General features: G+C 46.3%; 1 protein-coding gene across 3 annotated transcripts; it reads left to right on the top strand.

The window, feature by feature from the left end:
• Positions 1-1,006: 1,006 nt before the first annotated feature.
• LOC308570841 (uncharacterized protein) lies at positions 1,007-17,213 on the top strand. 3 transcript variants are annotated; one of them, XM_081165840.1, is made up of 14 exons: positions 1,014-1,872; positions 2,392-2,688; positions 3,442-3,595; positions 4,355-4,644; positions 5,009-5,326; positions 6,882-7,029; positions 7,878-8,081; positions 9,915-10,239; positions 11,927-12,078; positions 12,564-12,613; positions 13,433-13,603; positions 14,083-14,172; positions 15,351-15,504; positions 16,421-17,213. In XM_081165840.1, the coding sequence occupies exons 1-14, from the start codon at positions 1,581-1,583 to the stop codon at positions 16,698-16,700; spliced, it is 2,925 nt and encodes a 974-aa protein (XP_081021966.1). In that variant the 5' UTR covers positions 1,014-1,580; the 3' UTR covers positions 16,701-17,213. The 3 variants fall into 3 exon arrangements, with proteins under 3 accessions (XP_081021967.1, XP_081021966.1, XP_081021965.1); XM_081165839.1 differs by having other exon boundaries at positions 1,019-1,872; positions 6,879-7,029; XM_081165841.1 differs by lacking the exon at positions 14,083-14,172 and having other exon boundaries at positions 1,007-1,872; positions 6,879-7,029.
• Positions 17,214-17,624: the final 411 nt, after the last annotated feature.

Raw genomic sequence — 17,624 nt, 5'->3', positions numbered from 1 at the left:
GGGGAAGGGACCCCCTTTGCTCTGCCCTCTTCTCCCGTCTTAGATTTGCATGGGGGTCCCCGCCCAAGCTTGCCTGGCCACCGGGCCACACAAGGGCCGCGCTCTACGCGGCACACCTTGCTAGCCGCGCAGCTGTCCTCCACGGCTGCGGAGCGGCCCTGCGCCGGTGCCCAGCCCCTCTGGGCGCCCGCTGCGCTGCCAATGACAAGCGGGCGACGTCGCGGGCGGGGAAGGCGTCGCTTTCTTTCCCGATCCTTCATCCTCCCAGTCTTCCAGCCCTTTTTTGGGTTGGAAGCTCGTCTCGTTCGCCCTTCTCCTTTCTTCACCCTGCGCGCAATTTTCCTCCCTCGTCTCCCTCCCCATTTCTCCTTCCTTCCTGACTGACTGACTGACGGGCTTGGGCTCGGGCTCAGGCTCCGGGTCGGGCTCAGGCTCGGGCTCCGGGTCGGGCTCAGGCTCGGGCTCGGGCTCAGGCTCGGGCTCGGGCAGCCACAGCGTCGGCGGTGTTGGCGATCGGCGGCGCGGGGGGATGGCCCTCCCGGGGGAGCCGGCGCTGCTCAATGGGGTTGCCAAGGAGACAGGCCGGCCGCCCCCTCCCCCGGCCCGGCGCCCCCCGCCGCGCCGGTGCCCGTTATCGAGCTGGTGCGCGCCGGGCGCCCTATAAAAGCCGCGGAGGCGCCCACCGCCGCCCGAGATTATTGGGGGGGCTGAGCCCCCCCAAACGAATTTTTGAGGGGGCTCGGGCCCCCTCAAGCCCCATGGAGTCGGCGCCTATGCCATTAGGTCCAGTTGTGGCCGACTCTGGAGTTGCGGCGCTCATCTCTCTTTACTGGCCGAGGGAGCCGGCGTACAGCTTCCAAGTCATGTGGCAAGCAACTTCTGGCGAACCAGAGCAGCGCTTGGAAACGCCGTTTACCTTCCCGCCGGAGCGGTACCTATTTATCTACTTGCACTTTGACGTGCTTTCAAACTGCTAGGTTGGCAGGAGCAGGGACCGAGCAACATGAGCTCAACCCGTCGAGGGGATTTGAACCGCCGACCTGATCGGCAAGTCCTAGGCTCTGTGGTTTAACCCACAGCGCCACCCGCGTCCTTAGGATGTCTCTATTTCTATTGGAGAAATGTCGGAGGGCATGGGAAAGTACGACAACCCTGCGATGTAGTCCGTGGTTTATACGACGGGGTTAGGCGCTGGAGGCTAAGCCTGCTTTGGATTTCCAGGCTGCAACAAAAAGAAACCCCGTCTCCTTCAACTCGACGCCTCGCTGCCCAAATCCGCCGTTCCGCTTCCTGCTGCACCGGCTTGCCTGGGGCGCGATTTCTTCCTCGGTTTACACCACTGCCAGCCCGCTTCACTTTTACCCTTCCGGGACAGAGGGAGGGGGGAGGAGGGAACTGAAAGCGAAAGCGGATCCTTGCCTTTAACAGACGGCGCCCCACCCGCCGCCGTTGGCCCACGACGGGGTTTCAAGCTGCTGCCTTCGCCCCCCCCCCCGCCCCCCGCAGCCGTCGGGGGCACGTTTAGCAGCGGAGTCGGACTTCTCTTTGCTCCCTTTCTCCTCGGGGAAGGAGAGAACGCGATGGCGGAGGAGAGGAAGAGGACCGTCCGCGACCGCCTGACGGACGCCCTAGAGGACTTGAAGGAGTACGATCTGAAGCAATTCAAGTTCCATCTGAACGCGCTCCCGGCCGAGGAGGGCTATAGTAGCATCCCCAAGGGGCGGCTGCAGAAGGCGGATCGCTTGGACCTGTGCCGCCTGCTTCTCGGCTACTACGCCGAGGATGGCGCTGTGGAGGTGACGCTCAAGGTGCTGGGATGCATCAACCGAAGAGACTTGCGGGAGAAGCTCCTGCGAGTCAAAGGCGGTGGTGGTAAGGAGAGGGGCGGGGGCTCGCAGAAGCACAGTGGGCCGGGTGGGGGTCGTGGGGGGGGGGTCTTAGTGGTGGGGGAAATCTGCTCTGGTGAGTACAGATCATCTCGTCTGAAAGTGGGACAGGCTAAAAGCAGGAGAGTTTGGGGATTTTACCTGGCCCAGGTGTATCCCTCTTCCTTGCTGCAAGTGAAGGTGAATAAAAACTCCTAAGTCAACAGGCTGGCATAGGACTTAACCTTTCTTTCACTTCACCTACCAGATTAATTTTGTTCTATAATCTCCACATTTTTATTTTTATTAATAATTTTATTAACAGTTTTATTAAATACTTTAAAAAATAATTTTATTAACAATTTTATTAAATACTTTTAATAATACTTTTATTAATAATTTTATTTATAAGTTTTTTCTTATGGATTATAATCCAGCAGTTCCTACAGGGGAAATTCTGTGCTGCTGTTTGGTTTTTTTAATCGGAGACCCTTTTCGATGTGAACTTTTCTTCTAATGTTCCCAGCGCTCCTCAATGGCTGCTTTGGTCTGAGGCAAGGGCAGCGAGAAATCAGAAACATTGGTGGAAGAGCGCATCCTCCCTTTGAGAGAGATGTTGCTTCACTTCGTTCTTTGAGAGATCCTTCCTTCTCTCTCCGGCTCTTCACTTCATTTGACAGCTGTGGGATGGGAGACTTCAGGTTTGCATCGACCAGAACCAAAACAGTCGGTGGCAAAAGCATTACTAGAAGGAGGATGGTTGAAAATGGACAAGAAAGAGTAGAAGTTGAAGTTGACCAGTCAAATACTTTAGCTATAAATGGTAAGAAGTGGTTTCTCCTTTTAAATAACTTGTTATTAAATGCAGATGTTTAACATAAATGTTGAATGAACACCGATTGGAGCATTTCATTGGAACATTTTGGAAAGACTTCAAATGGCAGCTGAGGTAAAGTACTTATAAACAGCTCATTTGCACTAATGATACCAGTTTTCACCTTAATTGCCGGGGGATTCAGTTTTCCACCTGCTGAGATTATCCGTATCTTTTTTTTTACACTTCCTTTGATTACATGATTGCAAGTGAATCTTGCATGGGCATTGGGCACTGAATTTGTTTTCTGTGAGGATCTACCTGCACAGGAAAGATTCTTGAGTAAGGCTGATCTTATCTGTCCTCTCTCATTTTTTATTTACCGTATTTTTCGCTCTATAACACGCACCAGACCATAACACGCACATAGTTTTTAGAGGAGGAAAACAAGAAAAAAAATATTCTAAACGAAATAGTGGATATATGATTTTTGTGGTTCGTGCTGTGGCCACAGACATGTGATCTGACAGTGAGTTTGGAGTAGCCCAATGCAAAAATCCTGAGGATCCATGTGGATCCATGCTTTGTAACCACGGAGGAGGGAAGGGGAACCATGGATCCTCTGCTCACGACTGCAGCAGATCTCCCCCCCCCCCGCAGGCATTCGCTCCATAACACGCACAGACATTTCCCCTTACTTTCTAGGAGGAAAAAAGTGAGTGTTATGGTGCAAAAAATACGGTATTTTTTTTCTATCAACAGGATCATTTGCAACCATCGGAGAGACAGAGGCCGTTGCCAGTTGCAAGAACTTAAAAATCAAGGTTACTGAAGTGCTGGATGGAGAGTTATCTCATTTGGTAGAGGCGAAAGATGATATGGCAGGAAAGGTTTCGTCAGGAAAAAACACCAGGAGGTAATCTCAGTGCTTAAGCAATGGACGGTTCTTGTTGCCAAGAACCACACAACTTTATTGCGCTCCTTGCTCCATGCCACACTTACACCTCAGCTACCGCTGCAACACTGTCCCTCTCTGTTGGTGTTTTGTATTAAGGAGAATAAGGCGCAAGCTGCGTGTGAAATGAGAATTGGAGAAGAAATTATAGGAGATGGGTAAAAATACTTTGAGAGGCACGTGGAGGTGAGACAGAAAAGAAAATAGAAAAGAAGAACTTTCTTCACTTAGAATCACTGGGCTATATTCAACTAAGTTCTACTCAGAGTAAACCTATTGTAATTTCCAAACCTAAATTAATTATATCCATTAGTTTCTATGGGCCTGTTTTGACCCATTGAGACTAGCGTTGGCTATAATAACCCTCTGGATCCACAAATTCTGCCTAAAACGGGGACGCTGTCACAATACAGAGCAGATACCTGTCTGATGGAAACTGAGCTGCAAGGAGAATGCAGCAGCAAATAATTTAGTCATTTTTGAAGCTGGAATAGATATAATAGCATGCTAATTACAGTGAATTGTGCCTCAATCTGCCACTATTTAGTTGTTGGCATATCCCTGGGGATAGAAAGCTTGAGAAAGTGTAGGTTTCATGCTGACATCATGCCCTTTACCTCCAGCCAGCATCACACAGAGTAGTTGGTTTTGCAGTAGACTGAGACTGTTCCCCTTTCTGCCTAACTTTGACATTTCTTCTGCTTTGCCATTTTGTTGCAGAAGGAGTACAGTGGCGAAGACCACCCACAGCCGTCTTTTGGGCACCCTGGAGAACTTGGCAAATTACAATTTGAGGAAATTCAAGTACTATCTCAACTCACTCCCAATCAAGGAGGGCTACAGCAACATCCCCAGAGGGCGATTGGAGAAGGCAGATCCCATGGACCTGACCCAGTTGCTGCTTGGCTACTACAACGAGCATTATGCTGTGGAGGTGGTCCTCACAGTGCTGAAATCCATCAACCAAAGAGATCTGGAGAGGAATCTTCTCGCTATCACAGAGAATGATGGTAAGGAGAGTGGAGTCCTGGGTGCACACTGAGCTGGGTGTGGGAAGTCTGAGAGGTGAAGGAAAACTATTCTTGGTAGTCCAGAGCATCTCATCTGAAAGAGGATCTTTCAGAGTTTCGGAGAAAGGAGGAGTTTTTGTTTCTTACCTGGTCCAGGTGCATCAGAACTCTGTATTACAATACACCAACAGCCTCTGAGTCAGTATTTTTCATATTTGTTTTCCCCTCACCTCCCCCTTGATTTTGTTTCATAGTGCCAGTGTAGGGGAAAAAATCCTATTTTAGGGAAGGATTTAATTTTTTTAGACCCACCTTAATGATCTCTATAGAGAGCGTTTTCATTATGATTTTTGTTGTTCCCCAGGCCTCTTCGATGGCTGGTGTGGTCATGGACAATGGCAGTGTGGAAACAGAAACGGAGATGGAAGTGGATCCTGTAGATTTCCTTCCTTTGGGAGGGATTTTGCTTCGCTTCGCCATTTGAGACAAGGGGGTCTTATTTCATTCTCTCTCACGCTCTCTGCATCATTTGATGCTCTTGGGGCAGGAGATTTCAAGTGTGTATCCACTTCAATCGAAATGGTTGATGGCAGAAAACGCATCAGAAAGAGAATGATTGAGAACGGACAAGAAAATGAAGAAGTTGAAGACATTGACCAATTAAACCCTTTGGCTATAACTGGTAAGACACAGTTCTACTTTTAAATAGCCAGTTATTCAGCACATGCCTTTGTCAGAAGTGTTCAGACTTACAATGAGTCCTATTTGGAGCGTCTAGTAGGGACGTTTTTGAAAAAATTAAACACTTTCATTATATACGGCTTCCGTCAGCTGTTTGGAACAATTGGACAGAAGTGAAACATTTTTGTGCTAGGCCGCTGCACTTCTAATGTTTCTCATGGTGCATTTGTGGTTTGAACAGCTTAGCAGCACTATTTGTGCATACTTAAAAAGGTAAAGGGACCCCTGACCATTAGGTCCAGTCGTGACTGACTCTGGGGTTGCGACGCTCATCTCACTTTACTGGCCGAGGGAGCCGGCGTACAGCTTCCGGGTCATGTGGCCAGCATGACTAAGCCGCTTCTGGCGAACCAGAGCAGCACACAGAAACACCGTTTACCTTCCTGCTGGAGCGGTACCTATTTATCTACTTACACTTTGACGTGCTTTTGAACTGCTAGGTTGGCAGGAGCTGGGACCGAGCAACGGGGGCTCACCTTGTCGTGAGGATTCAAACCGCCGACCTTCTGATTGGCAGGCCCTAGGCTCTGTGGTTTAACCCACAGCGCCACCCACTTACTTTGAGATAAATCTGCTCAGTTTAATGGGGCCTTCTCTCAAATGACTTTGGATAGGATGAAAGCCTTGCAAAAGTGTTTTCTGGTTTTTTTACAGAGATGTTTAAGGTCAAGTGTGTTCCTGAGGAAAAACATTATTCGATAAAGTGCTTAGGAAGGGCAATAGTCTTGAATTACAATGCTCTTTCTGGAATACTGTCACTCCCCTAGCTCTCCCTGTATCCTTGCTTTCTTTTTGCTGCTTACTGGGCTCTGAGAAGGTTTTGCCTCCTTCCCAGAGGCTAGCAGGCAAGGCAGAAGACTAAAAAAAAATCTCTCCACAGCGGGAAAGCCCAGGGGGTGTGCAGGTGGGGGGGAGAATAAATAAATTGAGAGCAGTGAATGGCTGCTTCCCCCCTTCCATTTATTTATCCCCCCACACACCTGCATAAGGTTGAGATCACATAAGTAAAGTGAGCATAAGTTGCAGACCTAATGTATGAAAATGAAAAGCAAAACTTAAAAAAGAAGAAGTGTATTTTGGGGATAGACAGTGGGCAGTGTTCAGTTGTGCTCCTTGTTGTACATATTTGGGGGGCTGTATAAAGCAATGAAGAGGGGGAACCTCATCAACTTTACAGCCCTACAGACTCAAGTCCATATAAGTCTACACTACAGCATAAAAGTTTACAACATGTGTTTAGTCAAAAGCAGAGTGATCAGCCTCATAGGGAGACTTGAGTGTACTAAGCGTATATCCGAAACATATTAACCAGCTTACTCTAGCACACACATGAAGTATGGAGAGATAGGCCATCGTTCAAGTAAGACTGCAATCCTAACCCCTCTAACTTTAGAGGGAGGCCCACTGAATTCAGTAGGATCTACTTCTGAGCAGACCGGTTAGGATAGCACTGTAAGTCTGGTTTATCTCTGCACTCTCTCAATTTCTCTCAGGAGGGTCACCTGCAATCATGAGATTTCCAGAGGCAGCTGCAAATTTCCAGAATTTAAGAAATGAGTTCTCCCATGTGCTAGCAGGAGATGTACCTGTAATTGAAGAGGAAGATCTGGGGAGAGAAGATTCATCAGGAGGAGCCGCCAAAAGGTGATCTCTGTGCTTAAGCAATGAGTTAAAGAGTTGTCAATCATCGCACCTTGTTGAAGACTATGCCTACAACAGAGCTATAGCTCAGACGTCTGCCGTTCTCTCTCCTGGTGCTTTTGCACTGTGGAGAAAGTGGATAGACAAAATGCAGTTCTTAATTTGGGCTTGTATAGCACCCTTAGTACGCATGATAATTTACGGAGGCCAAGAGGGACTTACAATCTATAATTTAATACATGTGGCATAGCTGGGATGGGAGAGTACAGAATAAGAATGCACATCCATTTCATTTAAACATTCTTAGGGTTATTTACAGCAGGGCATGCCGACTGCCATAATCTTTGTGGGAAAGATGGATTTTTCAGGTGGGATTTGAAGGGGCAACCCAGGGAAATTTGAGTGTTGGTAGAGATGTCAGGAGAGATAAAAGGGCATCTTCAGACAACCGATTTTGTGGAGCTCACTGTCACAGAATGTGGCAAAGGCCGTTAGCTTATCTTAACATTAAGATGATGGCCATCCAATGGGATCAGGCTCATTCATTTGCAACAAGTTGCTAGCCATGATGGGTTAGCTGTGCGGTGACAGCATATCGCCATATACCAGGGAAGAATGCTGTGAAAGTGCATCATCTGCTAGAGCTTCCTGCTGGCATTTAGGTGGCTACTGGGGGCAGCAAGATGGTAGATTTCTTTGGCTTGAGTTGAGTTGCCAAATTGAGGAGGGATTTGAACTCAGGTTTCCCCTGCTCCAACTCACTAGTCTACCTGGCACATCACACACTTGTTTTCATACTATATCTTAACATATGTAAATGGTCTTCTCTCCTCTCCTTCACCCTCCTTAAGATCTGCTTTGTGCACAAGTCAGAATGGAGTGACCTTGCTTGGGGCACATGCTCCTTCCAAAAGGCCTGGTCTGGAGATGTTCCATGAGTGGATCCCTCAGAACTGCTTGGAGAACTTGCAACACATCGGCAGAGGGGGCTTTGGAACCGTCTTCCGAGCTCAGCACAAAGAAAAGGGGATTGTGGCGGTGAAGATTTTCCACCGGTAAAGTTGGTGGTTGGGTGTGTGGTTGAGGGTGGAATTATTATTAGAATTAGAATTTATATACTGCCCTATACCTAGAGGTCTCAGGGTGGTTCACATAAAAGATCACAATATATAAAGTCAAAGTAAAAACAATAACCCAGTAATACCCCCCAAAAGAGCTGCATTTTAAAAGGGTACAGGATGTCGATCAGGTCAACCAAAGGGCTGGTTAAAAAGGAATGTTTTTACCTGGTGCCTAAAGGTATATAATGAAGGCACCAGGTGAACTTCCCTGGGGAGAGCATTCCACAGACGGATTGTTGCCACCCTCCGGATCTCTCGAGGAGGAGGCACATGAAGAAGGGCCTCAGAAGATGATCTCAGGGTCCGGGTAGGTTCATATGGAAAGAGGCGGGCCTTGAGGTATTGTGGTTCTGAGCTGTTAAAGGTTTTATAGGTCAAAACCAGCACTTTGAATTGGGCCCAGAAACGAATAGGTAGCCAAGTGCAGTCGGACCAGGATTGGTTTAATAAGCTCAAACCGTTTTGCTCCGGTGAGCAACCTGGCCTCTGAATTCTGCACTTGCTGAAGTATCTGAACCGTCTTCAGAGGCAGCCCTACATATAGCACATTGCAGTAGTCTAACCTTGAATTGGTTATACAGATGAGGTAGAGCCTCTATCTTGCACCCACAAGGTCCCAAATCCCAGATTCTCTGCCTACAGCAATGTGCGGCAAAGAATTTTAAGGGCTTGGGAATGTATGTGTTTGGACGGTGCCAGGTTGATTGATTGATATTTATTACGGCCATTGGCCCGTCACATGACAGTTTCCCACCAACATATATATACTTAAACCTCCAAATTTAAAACAGCCAAAAACTTACAAAAAACAGACAAGAACCAAAGCAAAATAAGCAAAAGACCAACAACATACATTACAATAAATTTGCAACATAAACATCGCCCTCTGCTCATAAATTAATAAAAGACATCAGTGGTGATAACCTAGTTACATTCTAAAACATAGATCATGGTTTAAAAGGGTTATCCGAGCCGCACAGGAGTCCGTTTTTCTTCTTTAGGGATAGGACGCTGATCAAAAATCTGGCAACCGTGAGTGATCTTAGGGGGTCTTCATCATTTAGTAGATGTCTCAGTTTGGCTTCATTCGAATCATTGGCGATTCCCTTTAGATATGGATCAAGAAACTTGCTCCTGGCCGATGAGTGAAAAGCACAATCAAAGATTATGTGATGCAACAATTCCAGTGCCCCACAATTACAATCACATAAGAGCGATATCTGTCCATTGGAAAATCTAGGTGCCAGGTTGTTTCCTGGATCCTTCAAAGAAAACTCCAAGGGCAGGCCAATTTAGACTGCTGACATCTTGGTTCCATGTTCAGAATTTTGTAGCTAATGCTCCTTATTCATGGAGTTCCTGGGAGAAGAGCTGTCTGTCTAGGTCAGGCCGGGAGAGAGCCCTACCTGAGACCTTGGAAGAGCCACTGCTAGTCAGTGTAGACTGGCCTTCACGAACCCTGGTTCCCTCCAGATGTTGGCTGCAGCTGATAAGAATTATAGTCCAAAAAATCTGGTGGGAAATGGGTTGGTGAAGGCTGATTTCAGCTGTACTGAGTTAAGTGGACCATTGATCTGACTTGATGTGAGACAGCTTTCCATATCTCCTCCCAACCTACTCAGACCAGCTCTTGACAGACTCAGGAGCTCTTGAGACCTTCTGATTAGGCAATCCCATCTTGGGTTCATCATTCAATGAGTCCATGTCTCAACAGTATTTTGTAACTTTTCCTTCGACTCTCACCATGGACTCTCTTTCACCCTCCAGCACCAATGCACCCAGCGCAAATGTGTCCTGCATCCGACAGCAAGCCCTTACTGAAGCCCGCTTCATGGATGAGGCATCTTTTGCCCCCATCCCTCGTCTTTATGGTCTCTATGAGAAGGGAAATGAAGTGGGCCTAGTGATGGAGTATGTGGAGAACGGCAACTTGTCTGGCTTGCTGTCCAGTGCCTTGCCCTGGCCCCTGCGAATCCGCATCCTCTACCAGGTAGCCCTGGGGATAGACTTCCTGCACTGCCTCCATCCTCCGCAGTTCCACCTGGATCTCAAGCCCAGCAACATCCTGCTGGATGAAGCTCTGAATGTGAAGGTGAGCCATACTCTCTCTCTTTTTAATTGGGACCGGTCCAGGTCAGTGCTCCCTTTCTGCTTCCAGGAAAGTTTTTCTCCATCAGCTGAGTGACTCCAGGCAACCGTGTCATGGAGCGCTTGTAAGTTGCTGAGATTATGAAATGGGTTCTTGGGTGTAAGCAGGCCTCTCAAGCTTCCTGCTAACTCCTCCTGAAGCAAGTCCGCACCAGACCATGTGCTCTTGCAGCTTGCATGTTCACGGTGCCATTGCAAATGACCGCATCCATCGTACAATGGATCCAAATTCCTTACAGTTGTTGGAAGCTTGCAATATTCAGCAAAAAAAAAAAAAAAGGCAAGATTCTTTGCCATTGAAATGTAGCTTTCATACTTTGGAATAATTAAACACTCATTTGAATGTTTCTGGCATAACAAACACAAGTCCCATTAAAAACTGTGCCACTGCAGGGTCAGTCATAGCATCAGCCAATTCGTGTTCCCTCTTCATGGACATTATTTGTGATTTCTCTGAAGCAAACACCAGCAATCTCTACTTTCCACAGTGATGATGTTTCAGCCTCATGATACGCTCAGCTTTTGTTCCTTACGCCACTTGCCTTAAAACAAAGAGAAATATTAGTATTAGAAGTATTAGAAATATTGCATATTATAAGTAAAAAAAAATGAGGCTGTGGCCTAGCAGAGTCTCATATCATTAAATGAAGGGTTTATGGTCATAATTGCAGGTGGTGGACTAGATGACTCTTGGGGTCCCTTCCAACTCTACAATTCTATGATATTTGCGGGGGTGTCATACTGATGTATATATTTTGCTCTAGGAGGTTTTGTTTGCTCAGAATCAAGTATACACCTCCAGAGTGAACACTACAGTGGTACCTCGGCTTAAGAACTTAATTCGTTCTGGAGGTCCGTTCTTAACCTGAAGCACCACTTTAGCTAATGGGGCCTCCTGCTGCCACCGTGCTGCCAGAGCACGATTTCTGTCCTCATCCTGAAGCAAAGTTCTTAACCTGAGGTACTATTTCTGGGTTAGCAGAGTCTGTAACCTGACGCGTATGTAACCTGAAGCGTCTGTAACCCGAGGTACCACTGTACATTAGTTCTGGTAAATGAGCCACCACAACTGCTAGAGGGCTGTGAAAATTTGTGTCCTGGGCTTTTAGGACTCATCTACCCATGTACTATCTGAAACCAGAGTGGCACATTGGCTGCCAGATGTAAAAAAATTTCCAGCTCTCCCACCCAACTATTAGTCTTCTGATACTTTTCAATTATGTAATATAAAGTTTCTTTATGAGCGTCTTCTGCTTGGAGACCAGAATAGGGGATCCTGCACCCTTCTCCCCCAGTGATGAGAGTCTGCCTGCTGTGCAGAGCTGTGGTGCAAAACCCAGTTGCTTATGGAGCGGCACCGTGGTTAGTAATCCTAAAGAGGACAAAGTGCAGGTAAGTCAATACCTTGGGAAGGAGCTGTCGCTCAGAGGCAGAGCACCTGCAGTTCAGTCGCCAGCCTCTCCAGGTAGGATTGGGAATATCCCCTTTCTGAAGCTCTGGACAGCTGCTGTCGGTCAGTGTGAACATGACTGGGCCAGATGGACCAATAATCTGACCTGGGAGGAGGCAGCTTCCTATGCTGTCCCAGTTGGGAGTTCTCTTCATTGTTTTGCCTTGTCTCCCCCATTCAGGTGGCAGATTTTGGCTTGTCCAAGTTTGGGACAACTCAGCGCTCCCCTCTCCCCTCTGAAAGTGCAGAAGTATCTGGCGGGACCCTCGAATACATGCCCCCCGAAGCCTTTGCCGAGTCCTACAAGCCAGACCCAGCCACAGATGTCTACAGGTGGACAGAAGCGTCTGCTGTGGGGCACAAAGGGGTTGGCACAATTGCATGAGCACTATAGAATTGGGAAAAGGTTAGCATGACAGATGCTCAACTAGACGGGCCATTGGCTTGATCCAGAAAGGCTCTCCTTACGCCCCTGTCTTTGGAGTACATTGTGGGTCAGATACTCTTGCACAACCTGATGCCGTTGGGACTACAATTCCCATCAGCCCCAGCCTGGAGCTTGTAGCATTTGTACTCTGGAGGGCACCAGATTGCTAAGGCTGCTTCTTGTGTGAATGAATGAAGGCAGTGAGGCTGACATTGGTTAACCTCCCTCTTGCGGCATTCCTTCTGCTGACTAACCTATAATACAGGATAATGTAGAAGCCCAGGAGATGGGAAATGGCATGGGACCACTGATATTGCTGTCCCACAGGAAGAGGGAAGATCTCAGTTGAAGTTGGGAGGGGCTTTTAATCAACTTGCTTTTTTCTTTTCAGCTATGGGATCCTCATGTTCTCAGTGCTAACCGGCAAGGAACCGTATCCATGTGAGTTGTGCTCTGTCTGCCTACGGCTTATTTCTGCCTGTCTGAATTAGAGAGAATATGTATTCAATGTAGTTGTGCCCTGGGAAGCCAACACGAGAGAAAAATGGGCACTCTTCCAATGGCGTCTACAGCATCTTGTGGCAGGGAGTCAAGCACATACAGTGGTACCTCGGGTTACATATGCTTCAGGTTACATACGTTTCAGGTTACAGACTCTGCTAACCCAGAAATAGTACCTCGGGTTAAGAACTTTGCTTCAGGATGAGAGCAGAAATCGTGCTCCGGCAGCGCGGCGGCAGCAGGAGGCCCCATTAGCTAAAGTGGTGCTTCAGGTTAAGAACAGTTTCAGGTTAAGAACGGCCCTCCGGAACGAATTAGGTTCTTAACCCGAGGTACCACTGTACTGGGAAAAGAAGGCTTGTGCAATTAAAGTTGCCTTGAGGCCAGGGCAGGGGAACTGGATCTGGCTGGTGTGCCGGATTCTTATCTCTTATCCCCACCCCCATGGCCCAAGTGGAACAAGTGGGTGGGGCTGCCAGCCTGTCAATCACCTGTGTTCAGGTGGCCCATTTTTGCCCATGTGATCAGCTGGTGGTTGGAGCGTTCAAAGCACTGTGCATGGCAACATGCAGGCTCCAGCAATTAGCCAGTTGGTGGTTGCAATCCCCCTTTGCCCCAGCGTCACCTTTGCTGCATTTGGCAGTGGGCCAAATAGTGAGGCCTGGTGTGGCAAAGTTTCCCCACCCTTGCTTATGACTGTGTCACATGATATGTCTTGGAAATGTTCTCTTGAATGCCTCGATCTCCATCCCTGCTCAGCCAACCCTCAGAGAGACAACTCCATCTTCAGAATGCAAATCCAAGAGAATCAAAGGCCAAACACCCGGGAGCTGGAGGGGAAGATACACGAGGTGGAGAAACTGGAAAATCTGATCAGCCTAATGAAAAGGTGCTGGCAGAAAGAAAAGGCCCAAAGACCATCCTTCCAGGGTAAACGTGACCTCTTCTCACCTCTGCCCCAACTATAAGTCATTATTATTATTATTATTATTATTATTATTATTATTATTATTATTATTATTATTATTATTATTTTAAAGGTGCTAGACCTCAAGTCTCTTCAAAAGTTGAGTCTTCTGATTCAGAAGCCCTTCTTTAACCCCAGAACTTGTGAGACAAAAGAAATGCACTTCTGGAGGGGAAAGTGTTGTGGCAGATGGCACATTTTCAAAGGTCCTCTTGTTCATTAGATAAACCCAGGCACTGAAAACAGATTTTGGGGCTGAGCCCTGGTAACCCTGACTTAATGTCAAAGCACACAAACTCCGTGAGTGAATTTATAAGTGCTTTGGGGCTTTCCGTGTGCCTGTGGGACTGACTCTAGTGCCATTTTGAATGCATAGAAAACCCTGTCAGAGCTGTGCGGGAAAAGTGTGTCGTTCTTTTGTTTACTTTTCAACTTTGCTCAGTCTGCAGCCAGGAGATGGAGGAAATCTATGCCTGCTACATGCCGCACATTGAGACTGCTGTTCGTGAAGTTCAGGATAGTTTGGCAAAAGGTAGTAAAACCATGTTACGTATCAGTTTTGTATTCTCAACCATCCACTAGGTAGCAGTAATGTGCCAAGAAATTTATCACGCCTTTCTGTTCCTCAAAGTGTAGGTCCAAGGTGCCTGGCAAGAATTTTTTTTTTTTAATGGAACAATTTTTTAAAAAAGATTACTGCAGCAGAAAATAAGGAAACAAAAGAAGCTCAGGATAAATGAGGCCAACAGATGGTTGTTGTATAATGGTTAGAGTGTCAGACGAGGACCTAGGAAACCTGGGTTCAAATCCCTACTCAGCCATGAAGCTCACAGGGTGAGCTTGGGCCAGTCACAGACTGTCAGCCTAACCTACTTCATAGGGTTGTTTTGAGGATAAAATGGGGAGGAGGAGAACCACACCTTGAGCTCCTTGGTGGGATATAAATACAGTAATAATAATAATAATATAATAATAATACCAATCTCAGTTCTGTGTACCAAAAGCACATTTGAGCAGGACAATGTTAACTAGATATCAACAGTGAAGGAGCCAAATGAGTTGAGCTAGGGAGTAATAACCAACATTGTGTATGTGTAATAATATAATATAATAATATAATAATAACTATATATATAATGTATGTATATATATTTCTCCGTTTTACAATGTAGAATAGTCATTTAAACAACTTTAAAATATCCAAAACTTCCCTTCTTCTCTTTCCATGGTTCATTTTGCATAACATAAATCCCTGCATATTTTATATAAACCAGACCATTCCGTATTCCATTATTCCATCCATCAAAACTTATTTACACTGTTGAATTTATCTTAATGCTGCCAACGTTTTCAAGTGCACCCCCATATATTCAATAAACATTTTCCAATCTTCTTTAAACGTATGTTCTTCTTGTTCTCTTATTCTGTATGTTAGGTCCGCAAGATGCACATATTCCATCAGTTTAAGTTGCTAATCTTCTTTAGTTGGGACCTCGCTATTAGGTCCCAACTAATAACCAACATTTTGAATCAATCTCTTAACAACCAGCATGGCTTTTGCTGTTGGTTCAGAGGGCAGGGAAGCCACTCTCCTCATAAACAGAGTCCCCACCGGCTGTTGCTGGTGAGCACGTAATTGGTCTGTTTCCCCAGGGCAGATATGCCATTGGGTTGATTAAATAAAGCTCTTTCTCTGCGTTTGATTTCTAGCAAAAGTCCTCCCTTTAAGGGTCGCTCAGGACCAGGCCGGACATCAGAGTGGAATAAAGCGCCCTTGGTCGGAAGTGGACTGTGCCATGCCCTGTACCATGGAGACAAAAGAGGATTCGGAGAGAGGCGCTTCTTCAAGAACAGCTACCAAAGGGTAATTTCTGTGCTCAAGTGATGAGCTGAGGCATTGCCCAGTATTGCCCAGGTTTTGCTGGAGGACCACGCTAGGGGCCATGTTTACACCAGGACTGGATGTCCACCTTCTTCTTCTGTTCTCTCTCAGTACCAAATGTAACAATTCACTGATAAATGTATCTATGTACTGGCTCACTGGGAAAACTTCAGAAATGCATATAGATATGTGAGCTCAGCTACTCAGCAGCCCCTCTGCCTGAGTGATAATCCCTGGCATCCCGATACCTGAGTGCCAGACAGGTAGCCATTCCAGAAATAACAAACCCAGATGAAGACAAAAGGGTGTGATTAACTTGGCTGGGAAACAGGGAAATGTAAATATCTTTTTGTTACACTTGATGTGTGTTTGGTGGAGGGCAAGGAGAACCATGGGGCAGGGTCCAGGATGCTCAGATTACTGCCACCAGACCTCCCCTTGCATGATGTAACTGTGATGTATGAGTGGTGTAGTTTTGGGGGGTGTAACATGGGGGATTAGCAGCTAATAAAAGTTTGGGGGCTCTTTTGTTCGGGGCTTCCATCTTGTTCCACCTTGTGGCAGGTGGGAGTCCTGTCGCGACAGTCTTCAATAAAGACCAAGCCTACTGGCTGCTGTTTTGCTCTGGTATTCCTGGCTGGTGTCCCTTTTTTTGTCCAAGGGAGCCCTCATATTTCTCCCCCCTCCCCCGTAACCTTGTGCTTGACATCAGGTGTGGGGAAGGCCAAGATGCAGCCACCTGCCGAAAGCAACACCTCTGTGTCTTTGCCTGTGTGGTTTGGATGATACAGGCTGCTGAAAGGGCAGTAAGATAATCTTACTGTGATTTCAGGTGGGAGGCCCTGGAAAACAGATATATTGTGTGTGTGTTGTAATGTTGCTTCCCCTTGATTCTCAGCTCCATTTGTTTGGAATCTCTGCCTTCTGCTGAAAAGCCTGCTGATCGTATAAAGAAGTCTAAAGGGAAGTTAACGGAAGATTTTGCTCTTCAAAGAAACCGAGAGGCATTCCTGAATATAGCAGAAGAGAACCGTCTTCTCACGAAGGGCGAGTGTTTATGCCTGAGTCAGATGAATGATGCACAGGAGTTTGTGGAGAGCCTGGTCAACACGGTGCTGGAAAAAAAAGAAATAATGCATAAGTTATTCCTCTACTGTCTGGAAGAGCTAAGGCTATGAGCTTGGAAAGATCTACCTATTTCTGAATATTTAGAAAACGGGGGCTTATTCACTGATTGCTCTTTTTTAAAGAGCCCATCGAAGTCAGGGAGAAAGAATCCAAAGCACACAATTTTCTGCTGCTATCTTTTTTACTCCCTATGTGGAAAGCTTTCCATTTTTTAAAGAAAAGATTACTTCTAAAGTAATGGATGCATAAGAAATGGATACAGTGCCAACAAAACTGAGCAATTAGGTTGGATAAAATGCCAGTCAAATATAAAATCAAGGTTGGAATGAACCTTTCTCAGGAGACTTATTTTATATTTGTTTCTCTGCCCCTTTTCATTCACCTTTTCAGTTTGCGCTTTCGTAGTTTTACCACACACACCCTCTCTCCCATAATGTTATGCTATATACAGCACTAATATCGCACATGGAATGTTACTGATCTACAGAAAAGTCTTGACGACCTGAAAAAAGAGACAATGCACATACTTGTGTAAACTAAAATATATTTAATTAAAAAAAATTAAAGAAAAGTTTGCACTTTCCTGACAGGTGCCTTGAGCAACATCTCTTCTGGGGGAACAAAGAGCGTTGGTAAAGTATTTTAGCTTGGGCTAAGTTAAGTTTGTTATTTGGGAGTGGGGAGTGTTGTATTTTCCCCCAAATGTCCCTAAATTCTGTATAGGGAAGTTTTAAATGTTTGATCTCTTACTGTGTTTTAATTTGTTAGAAGCTGCCCAGGGTAATCCCAGTCAGATGGGTGGCATAAACACAATAATGATGATGATGATGATGATGATGATGATGATGATGATGATGATGTCTTAATCTTACATCTTTTACTCCTGTTCAGTAACAGGGTTTATGCTATGCTACTATTTTAGTTTTCCTGGACCCTGACCAATAGTATTTGGAATCTGTTGGCAGACCACAATA

The sequence above is a fragment of the Podarcis bocagei genome (assembly GCF_964188305.1).
Source record: "Podarcis bocagei genome assembly, chromosome: 13".
NCBI classification, from domain to species: Eukaryota; Metazoa; Chordata; class Lepidosauria; order Squamata; family Lacertidae; genus Podarcis; species Podarcis bocagei.
This window is presented reverse-complemented; position numbering and strand designations above follow the sequence as displayed.

Bases quoted from the DNA above. Each gene is read 5' to 3' on its own strand.
- LOC308570841 (XM_081165839.1), top strand. From the start codon at position 1,581: ATGGCGGAGGAGAGGAAGAGGACCGTCCGCGACCGCCTGACGGACGCC. The intron at 12,079-12,563 runs GTGGACAGAAGC...TTTTCTTTTCAG, and splicing joins CCAGCCACAGATGTCTACAG to CTATGGGATCCTCATGTTCT. The intron at 12,614-13,432 runs GTGAGTTGTGCT...ATCCCTGCTCAG, and splicing joins CGGCAAGGAACCGTATCCAT to CCAACCCTCAGAGAGACAAC.